General features: G+C 52.9%; 5 protein-coding genes across 5 annotated transcripts; all 5 read right to left on the reverse strand.

Moving 5' to 3' along the window:
* Positions 1-622: 622 nt before the first annotated feature.
* Positions 623-1913, reverse strand: ASPACDRAFT_42393 (uncharacterized protein; the record flags this gene model as incomplete). The annotated part of the gene is made up of 3 exons (XM_020201094.1): positions 623-1273; positions 1336-1628; positions 1697-1913. 3 exons carry the CDS (start codon positions 1911-1913, stop codon positions 623-625), a joined length of 1161 nt encoding a protein of 386 aa, XP_020057233.1.
* Positions 1914-3655: 1742 nt separating this feature from the next.
* Positions 3656-6012, reverse strand: ASPACDRAFT_27556 (SKN1/KRE6 family beta-glucan synthesis-associated protein; the record flags this gene model as incomplete). The annotated part of the gene is made up of 6 exons (XM_020199503.1): positions 3656-3707; positions 3762-4239; positions 4288-4810; positions 4867-4968; positions 5062-5242; positions 5387-6012. 6 exons carry the CDS (start codon positions 6010-6012, stop codon positions 3656-3658), a joined length of 1962 nt encoding a protein of 653 aa, XP_020057234.1.
* Positions 6013-9469: 3457 nt separating this feature from the next.
* Positions 9470-10145, reverse strand: ASPACDRAFT_77770 (uncharacterized protein). The gene is made up of 2 exons (XM_020205040.1): positions 9907-10145; positions 9470-9827 (listed from the first exon to the last, which is right to left on the reverse strand). Exons 1-2 carry the CDS (start codon positions 10130-10132, stop codon positions 9550-9552), a joined length of 504 nt encoding a protein of 167 aa, XP_020057235.1. The 5' UTR covers positions 10133-10145; the 3' UTR covers positions 9470-9549.
* Positions 10146-10612: 467 nt separating this feature from the next.
* Positions 10613-12809, reverse strand: rpL3 (60S ribosomal protein uL3). Its single transcript, XM_020196062.1, has 6 exons — positions 12527-12809; positions 12418-12449; positions 12271-12328; positions 12031-12187; positions 11252-11925; positions 10613-11192 (listed from the first exon to the last, which is right to left on the reverse strand). Coding segments are annotated over exons 1-6 (1179 nt in total). The 5' UTR covers positions 12529-12809; the 3' UTR covers positions 10613-10936.
* Positions 12810-13597: 788 nt separating this feature from the next.
* cyc8 (putative transcriptional corepressor Cyc8) lies at positions 13598-16627 on the reverse strand (the record flags this gene model as incomplete). The annotated part of the gene is made up of 8 exons (XM_020199494.1): positions 13598-15064; positions 15118-15362; positions 15419-15575; positions 15625-15717; positions 15788-15967; positions 16025-16107; positions 16161-16364; positions 16453-16627. 8 exons carry the CDS (start codon positions 16625-16627, stop codon positions 13598-13600), a joined length of 2604 nt encoding a protein of 867 aa, XP_020057237.1.
* Between the last annotated feature and the right edge of the window lie 495 nt (positions 16628-17122).

A 17122-nucleotide genomic window follows, 5' to 3' on the forward strand; every position in this document is an offset into this window, starting at 1 on the left:
AGGCCATACGCAGCCAAAGGAATGATTGAGATGAAAAGCGAAAAGAAACAAAAAAAAATACGCAGTTGGAGATATTGAGATATCTTATGCCAACCCTCACAGAGATGAAGGGTTGCACTTATAACGCCGTCAAAGGGAAAAGAAGAAACGGTTTTGATCTACTTAGATACCCCCCCTTGCCATGTTTGGAAACTAGCCGGATTGTGGGTATACTTTAGATGATGGTGTCAGCCACCACCACCATCCTTTTTTTTGTGTCTGTCTTGTTTAGCTCTGGGCTTGATTCTACTTATGTTTTGTGTTCACATCGCGTGTATAGTACGTTTTATGGATTGATGGAAATCACGGGGTACGGGTTTTGTTTCAACGGCCAGCCAATGTACAAGAGGCACTTTCTTACTGGTACTGTCCTTTGGGGCGAATCGGATAAGGAATCTTTCGACATGCGTCTTTTCCTTTAGACTTGTCTTGGGTCTTGGGCTTCAGGCTCTGTGACCCTGGGGAAGTGGTGGATATGGTATAGCACTTTATGTCGCAGTATAACTGAGTTCCTAGTGTTCAGTTTCCAGCAGCCGTAGAGAATCCCTACTAAGTAGCCCTTACTAGGTAGGGAGTGACTACCTCATGTAAGGGAAGATCCAAAGATCGAGGCCGCCACACCGGCACCACCACCAGCTAAACCCCTCCGCGCGCGCCCTCTCTCCCGCTCCCTCTCCCGCTGCGACCGCCCCTTGATGCCCCTCCGCTGCCTCTCGGGCGTCGACCCCGCCGTAGCCGCCACACTACTACTGTTACTCGTCGTCCCTGTACCCCCTTTCGTCCTCCCGGACGGCGACGACACCGCGGAGGACCCCGCCCCCGCCGCCGGGGACCCGCGATTCGTTCCACTCCCACCACCGCCACCGCCCCCAAAACGCTCCGCTCCCCCCGTCGGCGGCGGCCGCCTCCACCCGGCCTCGTCCGTCTCATACACCTCCTCGACCTGCCGCGGAACAATCAACCCCGTCGTCGTGATGGGCCCGCCGATCCCGACCCCGATCCGGAACCGCCTGTCGTCTTCCTCGTAGTCTGCCCCCGACGGAGTGGCTGGCGATGCCGCAGCAGCAGCAGCAGCAGCCGCTGGCGACGCGGTCCCGGACCTCGATGCTGATCCCGATCCCAACCGCATCGGATGCTGGATCACGAAGCGGTCGCCTTGTAGGCTGGCGGCGGTATCGGGGTCCTCGGGGCTGAGGAGTTTGGCGAGGAAGCGGCGGCGGGTTTGGGGGATGGACTTGTAGTTGGTCAGCCAGGAAAAGGGATGGGATTAATATGGGACGTGGGGAGGGGGACTACCTCTTGGGCTGCGAGGGCCTGGACGGTGAGGAGTTCGCGGTCCAGGAGGACGCAGAGGGCGGCGTGGCGTTCTTCGCGGATGCGGCTGCGGAGCTTTTTGTCTTGTTCGAGGGAGGTTTGGTAGTGTGTGTTGGTTGGGGTTGGGGTTGTGGGTGGGTGGGTTGAGGGGGTTGTGGTTCGATTGGAAGGGTTGGTGGTGGTGGTGGTGGTTTCTGTGAATGTGGTTGCGGTCGAGTCGCCTAGAGTGGTGCCGTTTGTGGTGGGGAATTGGTGCAGGGGGTTTATTGTTGGTCCTGTTTTGATTCAGGTCGTTCAGTAGGTGTGTATCAGTGTGAAAGGCAGAATGGGACGAGAGACGTACTGTCCTGCGTCCGTTGTAGCTGGGATAGCTGCTGCTGCGCCAATACATGCGCCGGCAGGCGGTGCGTACGGCTGCCGATGGAGTCGGAGGTGGAGGTATCGGTGTCGGAGTTGTACGGCTGATCATCTTGGTCGTTGTCGTCGAGGATGATCGGGTCGTCGTGGTCGTGGCCGTGGCTGTGACCTGGAGGCACGCCGTGGATGTTGGGGTGGAACATGTTGCAACCAGTAGCTCTCGCTTCTTCGGAGGATATTGTCGAGAAACAGTTCACGAAGAGGGTGTTGTGTATCGCTGCCTCTGCGAGGGCAAGTCTTGCGATGGAATGCGCTCTTCAGGCGCCGGGGTTGTTCACTATCGAGTGGCCGTATTCGGGATTGGGTGGGACGTGTGTAGTCGGCTTTGCGTCAGATACAGAATATACGAGAGAGCGCGTGAGGTCCGTTTGCCGGTTCTCTGGGACGAGTATAAGCACCCAGCAGACACTAACTGCGGGCGTCGGATATGCGATAAAAGGTGGGGTAGCAAGACAGCGAGGCGACAGACGTATAGGGTCGAACCTGACCAGCAGGATGATCGGTTGGGATGGACGAGTCGGAGTCGGGAGGGCAGGCAGTGGTTCGAATGGGGGCCCGGGCGGCGGAGATGATGCAGTTCTGTTGTCCCTGTTTGCACTGTACTGTATTGTACCTGTGCAAATCCAACGTCATCGACCGACCGCCTTTCAGGCTCGGCTTGTTTACCGAACAACTATATCCGAGAATAAGCTGTATCTACTCAGTAGGAGTATTCGAAAGATTGGTTTCAAATTGTTCCGATCATCGTTCTTTCAGTTATTACTATGTGCTTCCGATCCATGAAATGAGCAAAATGTTCTGATGAAAAGGAAGCCAGCTGTGCTAAAGCCATCTATTCCCAAATGTCCCCAATACGAAAGTTGTCCCGGTTGCCATTGTTGATCTGTGGTGGGAAAATAGTATCCCTGTTGTGTTCGTGGAGGGGCTGATGTGACTTGAGTGAAGCATCGGATTGTCAGGCAATGGATCCCTGAGCTGCGCCCAAGGAGAGAATCCTCCTGCATTTCCCCGAGTACTAGTCATGCTGCTGGAATTATGATTCAGATAATCAATCAAAAGTTCAGCTCCCGACCCGACTGGCATCCCCATCGGTAGTGGTGGCTGGGAGAAAACTGGGCTCGAAGGCGAAGAGACCCTCGTAGACTCTGTTGAAGGGAAAGCAATATCTGTAGCATACATCATTGCTGAAAAAAAGCTCCCTAACACCCATTGAGAGAACCTATGTTCTGACCTCCTTAGATCCACACCTCACGTGAAAAGGAAAAATCCATCAACTCTCTCGCAAACATCCATATCCGGCAATTCCTCAGTAGTAGTAGTAGTAGTCTGATTCGTACTATGCTATGGTCTAGAAAAAAGGTATTTGCCTTGCGGTTGGCACTCATCAGCTCTCAACATCTGTCCCATTGAGTCTCTCCATCTCCACCTCGAATGAGACCCCCAATAATAATGAAAAATCATATCCACACTAACACAAACCAAGAGAAAAAAAGGCAAGAAATCAATCAGCAGAAGTATGCCAGCATGCGAGATTGATTAGATGACAGAAATGTGAATGAGGGAAAAAAATCAACTGCGAGAGGGGGTGAAATCGAAAGAAAGGAGAAAAGTACATCGGAAGTATCTCTAAGAAGAAAGATGCAAATAGAATAAAGGTGCAACGGCCCACCCAGAACCTATACCACACAGACACACGCGTCCCTCCTCTGAACGCCATAAAAAACAACAATGCCGCTAAAAAATGACTCATGACGCCCTCAACGAAGTGCCGCTGATATTCGTCCGCGTGGCCAAGTGGCCAGCCAGGTCGACACGGCCGGGCTTTGTGAGAACTGATAGTTGAACGTATCACTCTAAAAGTTCGTGGCGAGTGAGAGAAAACCGTCTAACATCCATGCATCAAGGTGTTTTTGGGCCATTCATAACCAGCGCCGTCCCTGAGAGATGTCAGTATACATGAAAAATAGCTGAGAGAAGGTGGGGAATCATACCAAGTAGTTTTGTTTACATTATGGTAAGCCTCCGGATGCCTGGCAATGTAGTCCGTGGTCTCGTAGCCCGGTGGATCACAGGTGACGCTGGTGTGCTCGGGGTCCTGGTATATCCGAATATAGTCGAATCGCATGTAACCAGGCAGGTAGCTCTTGATGCTCTCGTTGATCGGGGCAAAGTTCCAGGCCATGCCCAGGTTCATGACGATCGACAACGGCTCAACGGGGATCAATCTTTGGCCGACGTTTCCATTAGGTCCAATGGCGCGACCATCCAGCGTCCAGGTTTTATCCTGGCCAACAAACCAGGTGACATCGCCTGTAGCACCAGGGGTGTATTCAAAGGCGTAGACCTGGTATTCTGAACCGTTGTACCAGTTGTTGTTGAGGTTGGTGAGGCCCGACATAGCCTGCTGATACGGGCCTCCGCGGTAGGAGTTGATCTGTGTAATACTCGGATCATAGACGGCGGCGAAATCTGCGACACGGTCAGAGAGGTAGGGAGAAGATCACGGAGCGAACTAACCATAATCAGGCATATACCAAATATCGAACGGCGCCATCTGCAGACTCTGCGACACGGAGCCGATATAAGCGTTCTGATCACCATTCAACGCAATGACATTAGCCTCGAGCACGTCAATCTCAGGTGCGCCACGCGATCTCCCTGGGGAAGGATGATCCGCGCCAGCGCACGTGCATGCAGGGAGGCGCATCCCCGGGAGGAAGTTGATACCGTCCGGAGAGCTTTGGTTGGGGGTGATGCCGGCGTCGCATTCGTCGTGGTAGCTATACGGCCACATGCCTTCAGTTGTGGCAGCATAACCAGGTCGACCTAGGTTTCCCATGGCCCAAAAGCCTGGCCAGAAACCAGATACATCACCGGAGCCGGGAAGTGAGATACTCGCCTCTAAGCGACCACCGGAGAAGCACAACTTGTTCCAGCTTTGCATCATGCCCGACCGATAAGAGACATTGTGATTGGCGAAAGCATCAAACCGAATCTCAAGGTTTCCATCTCGTGTCGTAACTGCATCCGGGTCATACCACTGTGCGTGACGTTAGTGACCACGATGAGGTTTCAGGCAGACAAACAAAAGCGTACCTCCAAGTCCTGCGTGACACCATACCACAGGTCAACTGCTTGAAAGTAGGCATCATCATCATCGTAGAATGTTCGGCCCGGAGTGTTGAATTCATCCGAAAACTGCATTGCGAAAAATCAGCCACAATTCCAAAGACCAAGCCCGCGGTATGCTGGCTGATTCCATCCCCTTTGGGAAGCAACCCGCATCCTTACCACTAACTGCCATTCCTTGCCATCCGCCGCTGTCTTGCTCATGGCTGACTCTGGCGTTTCCGGGTCTATCAAGCCGGTCCGAATATTGGCCAGCATGGGTTGCTGGCCGACATCGAGACACAGGGGATCAGTTTCATGACATGATGGTCTTGACGGTTTTCTGAAGCTCTCTACCGCCGACCTGGAAAGAAGAAAAGGTAATCAGCATTCATTCTCCGTACAAAAAAAAAGATCCGGGGAGGGAGAAGAGGAAAGAGGGTGGGGGTTGTCTTCCCCCCCGCAACCCCGTCCTCCCTCCCCCGATCAAACTAGATTGCATCCATACATGACAGGGTAGCCGATAAACAACACCAAGAAGCCTATAGTGATCAGGATCAAACCCCCAACATTTGCTATTCCGCGCCTGTTCCATATGTCGCACTCTTGATCGTCGTTGGGGCTCGGTTCGTGCAGGTAGTCATCCTTTTCGATATCCTCGGGGAAAAGCAGCAGTCCCTCCATGGGTATGATGTTGTACTTTTCCGACACCGTCTGCGTGTTCACATCCACCTCATCGCTTCCTGCGCGTGACGGGGACCGTAGATCTTCGAACGGGGTATACACATACCCGCGGGTGTCCGCACTGACGGCACCCTCGGAGCTCCAGCTCGTGCGCCGCGACGACCGGGTCGACAACTCCGTCGACCGCATGCTATCCATCTCCTCCCGGTGGCCGCGGTACGGCCGTGGCGGGATCAGGAACTCAGTTGACTCCTGCGGTGTCGGCGAACCCCACATCGTCGTTTGCAACGTGCCATCTGAGGGCGACTGTATCATCCCTGGCGTCAGCGCCCGTCCAATATGCGGGTGTGGCACCGACGCATAGGGATCATCGGAGTCGGCGAAGGGGTCTTGACGTCCTGAGTTGAGCCGGATGTGAGGAGTTCCACGTCCCGTCGATTTGAAGGACATATTGGTGCGATATGGCGTTTCTGTCCCAATCCCAGCAACAGTTCCTTGCCGTTCTCAGTTGCTATTGATTCACTGTCACCCGCAAGCACAAGATCTAACGCTGGTCTGGAGATCCACCGTCGGGCCTGTTGTTTCCTGAGCCGGTCGACTTGGGGTGATTGGGATCTGCAGGCTTGCTGACTGGAGAACAGCCTCGCTTGTGTTATGGTCCCGCACTCGCAGCAGACACTAGATCTCCATAAATCACGAAGCAACCTTCTCGACACTGTTGTCCACCGTAGTTGAATTGATGATAGGTTACGCGGTAATGACTGTAGTCGAGGCAAGGGCAACGTAAAGAGGGACAGTTGACGCGTGATGAATTGTAAAAGAGACTGAAACCAATCCAGACGAAACAGTGCACCCAATGCTCACAGACAAGGCCCCAGTGGCTGCGCCGACATGAAGATACGCGCGCACTGGAAAAGGATTGGCAGGCTCACCCAGTCTAGAGGTGGGTGATGTTAAAGAAGGTTTGAACGAGGACTGTCGCGCGCAGACAGTGCGGAAAGAAAGAGAAGGGAAGCGAGCGATGGAGGGGAGATGCAAAAGAATGGTACAGGGAGAGAGGGCGCGAATGGAGGTTGGTTGGAAGCAATGCGACCCGTCGCCCAAAGGGGGGTGTGGGAAAAGCGCGATGAGTAAAAGACTGCAATGGAGTCAAGAGGAAGAAGAGGAAGAGAATTAGAAGAGGACAAGAACAAGGATACAGAGAGATCAAGGTCAATTCGAGTCTGGCTGCACCGACTTCCAGAGCCTATTTTTCTTTTTCCCTTTTTTCTCCGTTTCCCAAATTATTTCCATGCGATAATGGCAATGGTTACATAGATGGTCAACTAGTATTACGGGACCCTGGCACTGCAGGTACAGTACATACAGGCAGACACTGCAGGTTGGCTTGACTGCCCGAGGGGAGAGTTTGATCCAAACACAGAACATGGTGGAAGTGCAGGCATCCGCTGATCAAGGGACAACAGTTCTCTCTTGGCCGAAGAATGCTTCAATCCTGAACCCTGTGTACCCATTGGGCCCTGCAGTGGAGCCTATCGGCCAAATGTTAGGTTGCTTGCAACGCTTGTGTAAAAAAAAGAAAAGAATCAAAAAAGTAACTATGAGCCCAGCCAGTGGCGCCCGCATGAGAGTCGAGCATCGAAGAGTTATACTTGGATCTGATCGACTCTGCTACCAGGAACCATGTGATGGAGAACCACTTATGCATGGCTAGCGTGCAGCCTCATTGCCCTGGTTTGACAAGCAGCAGCAGCAGTAGCAGCATGACCTGTACCTAAACGAGGCAGTACTCCTTCTTCCTTGCACCTGTGTATGACCAGACCAGACCTTGGATAATCAACAAGTGACAACAGCAACAACAAGGAGCTGAATGTAGAGAAAGAATCTGGTTGCCGGCGCGAGTAGGGAATGACGGCCTTGAATCCATGGAATCTGGAAATCGCTTGGGGTGGGCCGGAACTAGTCTGGTTGAAGTATCGCCGGGCCAGATTGGAACGGCCACTACTCCGTAAGCAGTCTGGAACTGTAGGGGAAATCCCACTAGCGTCGATCTTTCTTACCGTATCATACCGTGCACACTGCACCAAGAAAGAAAACAACACCCAAAGAATTCTAGCATTCCTACTCTTCGACTGCGACAACCACATTCCATTACCCGTTCACCATTGCTGCCTTGTCAGGGCGAAACTAGTCCTGTCTATACAACTGTATGAGTATAAATAGCGACCGAGTCTACCCATCCCGAATATCCTGGAGCAGTACATCCTTGTTCTCAGTAACTTCCTTCGTACCATACACATACTCAATACTTGGTCCTCTCACCCGCATCGGCCAAGGTCCCGTAACCTTGTAGTCCCAGTCCCCTGTAGGCCGGAACTCAGTTAGCCTCCCCTATTCTAGCTGTGATCCAGAAGGCAGCTAGAGATCACGCACAGACAACGGCAACCCTTTTGGCGCACTGCTCGCCTGGTTCCCCCTGAGATTAAATGTCGTTCTGTCGCTCCCCGCGATATATCGAGTGGCTGGTGGATCGTGCTAGTCAACTAACAATGTTCCTGCTGCACTGTTCAGGGTGTGCCAAAATCAAGGGCAAGAAACTGCTTGACATGCTTCATCTCGAACTCATAGGGCCATCCCCGATTAACGCTCAGCACTGGGCATAGATTACCGTAGTGCCTACTGAGTGGTATCTAGTTAGTGTAGGCCAGCAGTTCGTCGTCCCCAAAACAGCCTCGGCAATCCAAAGAGCCCAATGCACCATGACTAAGACATCTTCAACAAACCTTAACAACCTGATCAAGATCAATAGACCATCCTTTTCCAGAACCATACAGAGTTTACCACATTGAAGATCTACGGTTTCAACAACTAGTTCCAATCCTGCGATGACGAAGCCCTGATGCTTAATTCGCAGGTCTTGGATAGATCATATCTCACAATGACAGATAAGGTCAAAGGCTGAGTGATGATCCAGGAAAATCGGTCAATCACCCGACTGAGGGCGTTCCGCGCATCCTTTGCCTTTCCCCCACCGAACGAACCATTGACCTAAGCCATGACCAAATTAAACATGAGAACACCCTTCAAGACAACTCAGGGAAGGGTCTAGAAAGCTTCTTTTCCGGTTGTTCACTCGGCTATTCTACTTGTTGAGAGCGATATATATAACTGATCAGTCAGTGCTCAGTCTGATACCTTAGAGTGAAATTCACGACAACGGGCTTAGACAGATAGTTTAACAGACGCTCATAAAGTATGCTTAGGCTAAGGCACATTTTTGTATGGGCAACTTGAGATATATAATGAGGCAGATAGCTATTAATCTTTTTAAACAAAAAAGTGCTTCTGAGATTACAGGAACTATTGTGTCTCTTCCATCCAGGCTGATACATGTCTGCTCACTGCGTGACTCGCGCGATATATAGAAAAGCATCCCGTGTATCCCGGATAGCAACTAACAACCACGATAGTATGATCAGTATGTTCACTATTCCATGGTGATGACCATTTGGTCACTAAGATACCAACTGTGATTCAGTCACTGGAATCAATCGGAGCATATATATGCAGCTGACCCAGTGCACAATTACCATCAAGCTCAATTCACAACACAGGGCTATATACCTACACACATCCATAACCTTTTCTTTTTTTCGACAAAACCAATCAACCGCTCCCACCCAAAAATCGCCAACTGCAACAGCATAGGTATATAAATATAAGCTCAATAGATACTAGAATTTTCCACCTTCAAAAACCCAATACCAAAATAATACACCCACCAATCTTCCTACTTCCACATTTAGGCCTAAATACTCCCTATAGATGCTACAACATACTACCCAATCCAATCAACCCCCCCAGTACACCATTTCCCAGCTCTCCTCTAAGAAAAAGCCAAAAGAACAACAATTTCATTACCTCATAAAACAATATACACAACCCACAGCCCCCCCTTCACTTCACACACGACAACCTTTAAAACCCCTAAGACTCAATCGCCTTAGCCCTCAACCCCACAAGCAAGCCTCCCTCCGCCTGCAAAGCCACCACATAGTACTCCACCCGCGCGCTCCCGACCTCAACCCGGTAGACCTTGACATCAACGTCCGCCTCCTCCACGCCGGACGCCTGGCTGGCGGCCGCCGCGCGCACCGCGCGCAGGGCCGAGGCGTACTGGTTCTTGGGGTCGAAGGACGCCGGGGAGAGGGTCTCGATGGCGGAGGCGAGGTCGTCGGTTTCCGAGATGAGGTTGGAGAAGCTTGCTGTTGATGAGTCATATTATTAGTTGAGCTTTTTTTGGTGGTTTGCTTCCAAGAGGGGGAAAATGGAGGTCGAACGTACAAGCATCAGGCCACACGCCCCGATGGGCGCCGTCCCATTTCAGCGCGACCGGCTCGAAGGGCTCGTCGGTTTCGGAGATGTAGAATGCGTCCACGGAGGTGAGTGGGCCGGGGATGCTGACGCCCGTGTGTATGGTTTCGGTGCGCGCGGCACCACCGCTGCTGCTCGTTTGTTGGTTGTTTCGGGCGGTGTCGAGGTCGGCGTTGGCTTTGTTTAGAAAGGACATGTAGGCGTCGTCGGAGGACATGGTGCGGGTTGTGGTGGTGATGGCTTTTGTTGTATTTGGGGTGGCGATCCGGGCGGGGTTTCTTGATAGTAGAACAAGGGTGGTTGTCGGACGGTGGACGGATCGAGATATGCACTGGTGATGGTATAGAGAGGTTCGGGGTCGGGATGGTATGCACAGTTGAGTGGGCTGTTGGTGGGGAGAAGAGGAGGGAACAGTGGGCAAGGCGGGAGAAGAAGAAAGTGATGAAGCCCAACGCGAGATACGATCAATGACGCAATTGCCGCGGCTGCTGGGCGGCCACCGTCGTAGAGGGACGCTCATCATCTGATCGACTAGCCCCACGAAGGAGGGGGGTTTCTTTGGAGAAGATAATGAAGACTAAGTTCGAAATGGGTTTCTAGAAGGCACTGAGGTATATGTGGTACGGTACTAGTCCGGTGTAGACAGGTTTCAAGTTTCGGGATCTTGGGGTGGAAGGCTTGTTCCTGTGGATGGCAGGCTTTTTTTTTTTCACGCACAAACCAACCGTGCACTATGCATCAAATATGCTGATTCCTGTTTAGCCATGGTAGTGATCGATATTACAGTTCTCATTTTTCTACATTACAGAACACGCATGATTCCAATGATTTTGGGGCATAAATTAACTTCTCATAATGTTGACGTCCGACTACGTAAACTAGACCAGAGGGAAAGGCCGGACTAACTTTCCAGTCATGGGAGCAGACTTGAAAGGTATTCGCTTTTTATTGAAAGAAAATATAATTCGCACTACTCCATCCCGAAATGTCCCTAAACACCCTAAGCAGAGGTAGCGAGGTCCTTCTTGAGGGTACCCAGGAAGGCGCGCTTCTCCTCGGCGGTCTGGAAAGCACCGTGTCCGAACTTGGACGAGGTGTCGATCCACTTGAGCTCGACCTTCTCGGTGGCACGGCGGTTGGTCTGGGGGTAGAGGGTCTTACGGAGGGTCATGACACGCTTCTTAACACCAGGGACGGAACCCTTGAGGAGAAGGAAGTCGTTCTTGACCTCACCGTAGCGGACGAAACCACCAAGACTGTAGGCGATGGATTAGCGCGGCTGCTGGCGGAAACCAGAAAACACAGGGTAACTTACGGAGTGATCTGCTTCTTGGAGATATCGAACTCGGTGGAGGCGTTACCCTCATCGGAGCCCTTGCCAACACGGAAGACCTTGTGGTTGCAAGAGGTACGGTGGTGGTAACCCATCTGACCGGCACGGGCAACAGTCCACTGGACGTGGCTAGGGTGCCAGGCACCGATACAAGCGACCTTACGCAGACCCTTGTGAGTCTTACGGGGAAGCTTCTTGGTGCCCCAACGGCTGGTGACACCCTGGAAACCGTGACCCTTGGTGACGGCAATGACATCGATCATCTCGTCCTTCTCGAAGATGCTGTCGATCTCAATGGGCTTCTCGAACAGGTTGCGGGCGAAGTCAACCTTGTCGGCAACGGAGCCACCGTTGACCTGGATCTCCATAAGGTGGGCCTTCTTCTGCTTGAGAGGGGTCTTGCGGATCTGAGTGTGGGCGAGGACACGGACGACAGTGCAGTACTTCTTGACGCGCTCGAGCTCGCGGGTGATGGAGGCACCGCTCTCCTCGGCGTGCTTCTTGGTGTACTTGGTGAAAGCCTTCTTCTTGCTCTTGTACCAGTTCTTGTAGAAGCGACGCTTGACCTCGTCGCTCAAGTGCTCAGCCCAGACGGTGGTGAGCGAGCGGAGACCACGGGGAGTCTCGATGTAACCGACAACACCGACAGCGACAAGCTATAGATGAGAAACATGTAAGTGGTTGCTCGAATCGGGGGAGCGGGCGCCCCAGCAGGCACAGAATAATCTCTTCCTCCTGGTGGTCGGGGTTGTTTCACGTACAGGAGGAGTCTCGATAACAGTAGCAGCCTCAACAATCTCCTTCTTGTGCATCTTGGCACCGGGGCGGTCGAGGTCACGGACGACAGTGGTCATACCGGCCTTGTAGCCCATGGAGGCGGTCAAGTGGACGGGCTTCTTGGGGTCATCCTTGGGGAAGCTGTCGCAAAGAAAAAATTTTTTCAGTATACTGCCTCCCAGATCGCGATTGCACAAAAACTTTTCCATCCTCGAAAGACTGACCTCTTGACCTTTCCACGGTGTCTGGCGGCGCGCTTGCGAGGCAAGTAGGCGAGGGAGCCTGTAGCGACCTGTGTCAGTACCCAGTCCACGCAAAAAACTTCATATCCCAATGTCGTGCGAGTGGTGAAAAGCAAGAGGTTGACGAACCGTGCCGAGGCGCTTCGAACTTCCGGTGACTCCTGGAAATTTAAAATCCATCAGCGATTTGATTCCTTTCGAATTGAACGTGCATATATCGCCGGTGAGGGCGACTTACATCTTGACCCTGTTGTCGTTAGTCGTCGAAGTGGTGAGTGAGAGTGTCTATCTCTGAATTTGGCGGAAGTCGTATTTTGCACGCTTAACGAATTGTGGGCTGATCTAAGCGAACTCTTGGCGTCGGCTTCCGGATGGGGTTAAGCGATGGATGGGCCCGGCTTCTTCCTGCCTCAGGCAGATATATGTTGGCAACCAGGCTCAAAGTTCGCTCCCACCGCCTCACATGAATGGAGAATTCACTGGCACACAAACCACTTTTTCTCATCCCAGTCAAATTCTCGTCCATGTGTCTCCAGTCGGTGGGACCATTGGCCCCCCCCCCTCCTTCCCCTTTCTTTCCTCTTCGGGTTTTCTCCCTAAGAAAGCATGCTCGGCCATGATCTGCCCAGATGTGTCATCTTCTTTTCCCCCCCCCCCCCATCCTTTTGCTACGTAACATGCTTTAGTGGGCCACACGGTCGCACGCTTAGGACATCCATACCACCTCGCATTCTTTTCCAGCCCCGATTTCTTCCCCAATACTAGTAGTTCTCCACGCTTGAAATGCATAGGGTGAGGCTTGGCACGTTGTACTTTCACTGTTCGAATCTCAGCTTCTTTCTCACCACTTGGTGTATTGCTGTGATGTGGTACAGGCCTTTCTACCCTGACTATCCTCCTGTTATACAATCGACTTGGGTGCCCTAAATTGGTACCCGCTGCAATCCAAGGACCCTATAGAATGACTAGTATGTTTTGAACGGGAAATGCGTAACTTAAGGGCTAAAATAGTAGACACTCAATACAGAAACCGATGACCATAAATAACCGTCCCATGAATTGCCAAGACTACAATACAAACAAGCTCTCGTGATAAAACAGCGGGCGAACAGAGTGGCCAAAGAAGATTGAAGAAAAGATATATAGACGAAACCAAGGAAAGGGGGAAAAGGAAGGGTAACGAGGGTAGAGAGGCGTCTCATAGTAGAATTAATCGTTGCGAACACTGGTTCTTGATTTTGGCGTCATGTTACAGCAGTCAATACACCCTGGAGGGGCATGCATGCAAAGGACATCACATCACCGAGCTCTAGACTGCAGGGGTAGACTCGGTTTTCGCTTGGGCGGGCTGGGACCCACTGGCCAGGACGCCATTGCTGCTGTTGTTGGCACTAGCGGAGGGGCTTCCCTTAACAGCGGCAGAGGCTCTCTTCTCATCGTCGCCGTCATCGTCGTAGTTTTCATCTACGTCCATTTTGCGTGCCGCGGGCTCGTGGGCCGGGGCTTGTTCACTGCGAGCTGGCTCCTCCTTGACAGGAACGGTGGCAGACGGCGGACCGGACTGTGGACCATTGGAAACCGTAGCCGGGGTTTCGGACATGGGAGGGAGACTAGGGCCGCCGGCCGGGTGGGGGGGCATGTGCTGGATGGAAGGCAACGTTTGAGGGTGATGGGCCGCCTCAGATGGGTGGTAGTTTTCATTGACTCTGCGTTGGTCCTCACGACGGGCCTCCGAGGAGCTACGGCGCTGCATCTCTCCAGGGGAAGGCATGCGGTTGGGAGGAGTGACGCGGCGAGTCATCTGTTCGTCCAGGCGAGCACGGCTCTCCTCACTAGCGATTTTCTTGGCAGGACCAGGTTCAGAGTCCCATTCTCTACCACGCTTCATAGCAGAGCCAGGACGATCCTCACGCTCGCGGGCAGCCGCTTCTGCGGCACTGATGGCAGAGGCAGGAGGAGGCGCGCCACCTGCAATGCCAGTGCCACTAGGTGGCACGGTGGGGCCGTGGTGGTACTGTTGGTGTGGGTAGGTGGAGCCAGGCGAGGATGGCCGTTCGTCACGAAGGGGCCTGATTTCCGTAGGGGGAGTGAAAGGGCGATGGTAAGGAGGCAGAGTACCGCCAGGAGTAGGTGCACCATTGGCACCACCAGGAGCAGGAGGTGCGGCGGGAGCTGGGGGCAATGGTCCGCGTGTTGCGGAAGAGAAGGCAGCAGAGGCACCAGGAGTGCGATCAGACGCAGGAACATTAGGGTTGGCGAGCTGAGGAAGGGTGTGTCCAGGCCCATAAGCGTTAGGGCCGCCGGGCAGAGTAGTCTTGGGAGAGCGAACGGCCGGCTGAGGACGCACGGCATCGGGAAACACTCTGCCTGGCTCCTGTCGCGGGCTCGGTTGCTGGAGGGAGCTGGGAGCACGGAGAGCATCGCGGTGATCAAATCCGTTGGCGGCTTGGGCTTGAACCTGAGACTGGACTTCGTTGATGCCACGGTTCCAGTCAGCAATCTGCCTCGGGGGGGCGGGAGCCTGCGGGGGTGGACCACCGGTGGGGGCTGGTGCACCCCATTGAGGGGCCGGAGGTGCTCCAACACCGGGTGCTTGATACGCTTGTGGGTGAACATCCTGGGGCTGAGGAGCCGGGCCGTTGCTTTGGCCGGAACCTGACAGCTGGCTCTGGAGGAGTTGCAAGCGGGCCTTGATGTGAACATTGGTCGGATCCAGATCAGCAGCGCGACCGTAGGCATCAAGTGCATCCGCAATCTGGTTATTGCATGACTCATACTAGCGGCGAGGTCAGCATTCGCCCTAATGGCACCTGAAGGACTGTGACCTACCAGAGTTCCCAGATCGTACCACACTTCCGAAATGTATGGGTTCAAGCGGATCGCACGGGAATAAGCATCCAGCGCATCACGGTACTGGTTAATCTGATAATACAGGACACCAATGGAGCACCAGAAAGTCGGGTTGCGTCCGTCGCGGTAGACTGCCTGTTGATAAGCTTCATACGCCTTGGGGTACTTGGCTTGAGACATGTAGCAACGACCCAACAGATACCAACTCTGGGCATCGGTGTTGTCTATTGAATGTTATGTCAGCGTCGAATTGCGTATGGACGAAATGTGCGATGCATACCTGCGCTGACGGATTTCTCCAAGTATTCGATCGCTTTCTCCTGACTGGCATAGTTGTTGCTTTGCTGATGGTAGAGCCATCCCAGCTGTTGCAGGACCTTGGCGTGATTGGGGTCCCGGTCGAGGACCCGTCTGTAGGCTTGCTGCGCAGCATCGAACTGTGGCTGAATTAGCTGCAAATCATTCGCTGTATGGTTGTCCACTTACATCTTTCTGCTGCTCATGAACGTGACCAATTTGGAACCAGATATCCTCTTCCGTTAAGGGACGGGGAGGGTCTGTCACAATGTATTTGAAGCACTAAAGATTACTCATTAGTACAAGATTAAACAAGTCCACGGCAGTGGCACGCCATCTGCAAGATACATACCTCCAGACTCTGGTTGAACTTCTGCTGCTGCTTGTATATTATGCCCAGCCTGAAGTAGATTTCATTGGCCTTTTCGAAATCGGGCGCCATGCGCATGACTTGGGAGAAGGCTTCTTCGGCGTGATCTAGGGAGCCATAGCGATCATAGAGGATACCAATTCCATACCACAACTTGGGCTCCTGCTTCTCATCAGTATTTCTATTCGTATGACCAACAATACTCAACCGGTTACCGACCTTTGGATCACGGAGGTGATAGAGCGCCTGTTGATAGGAAGTGTATGCCTCCTGCAAGTTGTCCATCATCAGATGACAATGACCTAATCGAGTTGTAAGTCAGCAATAGATCAGACACTAAACAGGTTATACGTACCCAGACTGCCCCATGTTTCGCCACTAGTGGGATCCAGCTTAAGGATGTTTTGCAGATACTCAATCGCCTTGGGAAACTGCTCCTTTGTGCGCAATATGCAAGAGATCGCATTCATCGCAGGGATAGACCACTGATTGTGTCGCAGCGCTTGTTCGAAAGCATTCATGGCACCATCAAGGTCGCCCATCAATTCAGTGAGCGCTCCTTTAGGCAGACAGTTAGCGGTAGTCCAGCAGAGACGACGGCCAACACAGTGGCCCTACAACATCAATGCCATTATAGATCTACGTACCGATTTGTAGCCAGACTTGTTCATTCAGAGCAGCAATCTTCTGCGCGGTAGTCAAGGGCGGGCCCTTCTGGCTCTGGGATTGCAAGGGGAGGTGACCATTGACCTGCGGATGAGCTGCGAGATGGCCATGGTGAGGTGTCACACCCCCCGTAGGTGATGGCTGTGTGTGGGCCATTATGTTGATACAGGATTAAGCCGAGACGCGACACAACCGAGTGATGCGGATCCTGACTCTTTATGCTCCCATGCACTTTGCGACACGATGATGCAACGAGCACTTGTGTTACGGCGAGGTCGCACAATCCAGATACAAGCGGTCGCGCAAACTAGACTTAACCACCTGGAATCGAAACGCGACGGGATCCCGAAACGATTCACGCAAGACGGTTACTGCCAAAGCGAAGTCGAACCCACGTCGCGACGGCGGAAGGAGGCGATGGGACAACACGGAATGGGCCGTGGCGCTGTCAAACTCGAAAAATATACGGATATGCAAGCGCTAAAGTACTTGCACGGTCAATCAAGCCCAATACTGCGGCTGGGATGTGTATATGATGGATGGGTGACCCGCCGGTAGGAAAGTTGACAGGAACACGGCAAAGCAAAAAGGATCGAACGGCAGAACTGAACAACAACTGGGGAGGGGGGCGATGAAGCCAAATGACACAAG

The sequence above is a fragment of the Aspergillus aculeatus genome (assembly GCF_001890905.1).
Source record: "Aspergillus aculeatus ATCC 16872 unplaced genomic scaffold ASPACscaffold_6, whole genome shotgun sequence".
Classification (NCBI taxonomy): domain Eukaryota; kingdom Fungi; phylum Ascomycota; class Eurotiomycetes; order Eurotiales; family Aspergillaceae; genus Aspergillus; species Aspergillus aculeatus.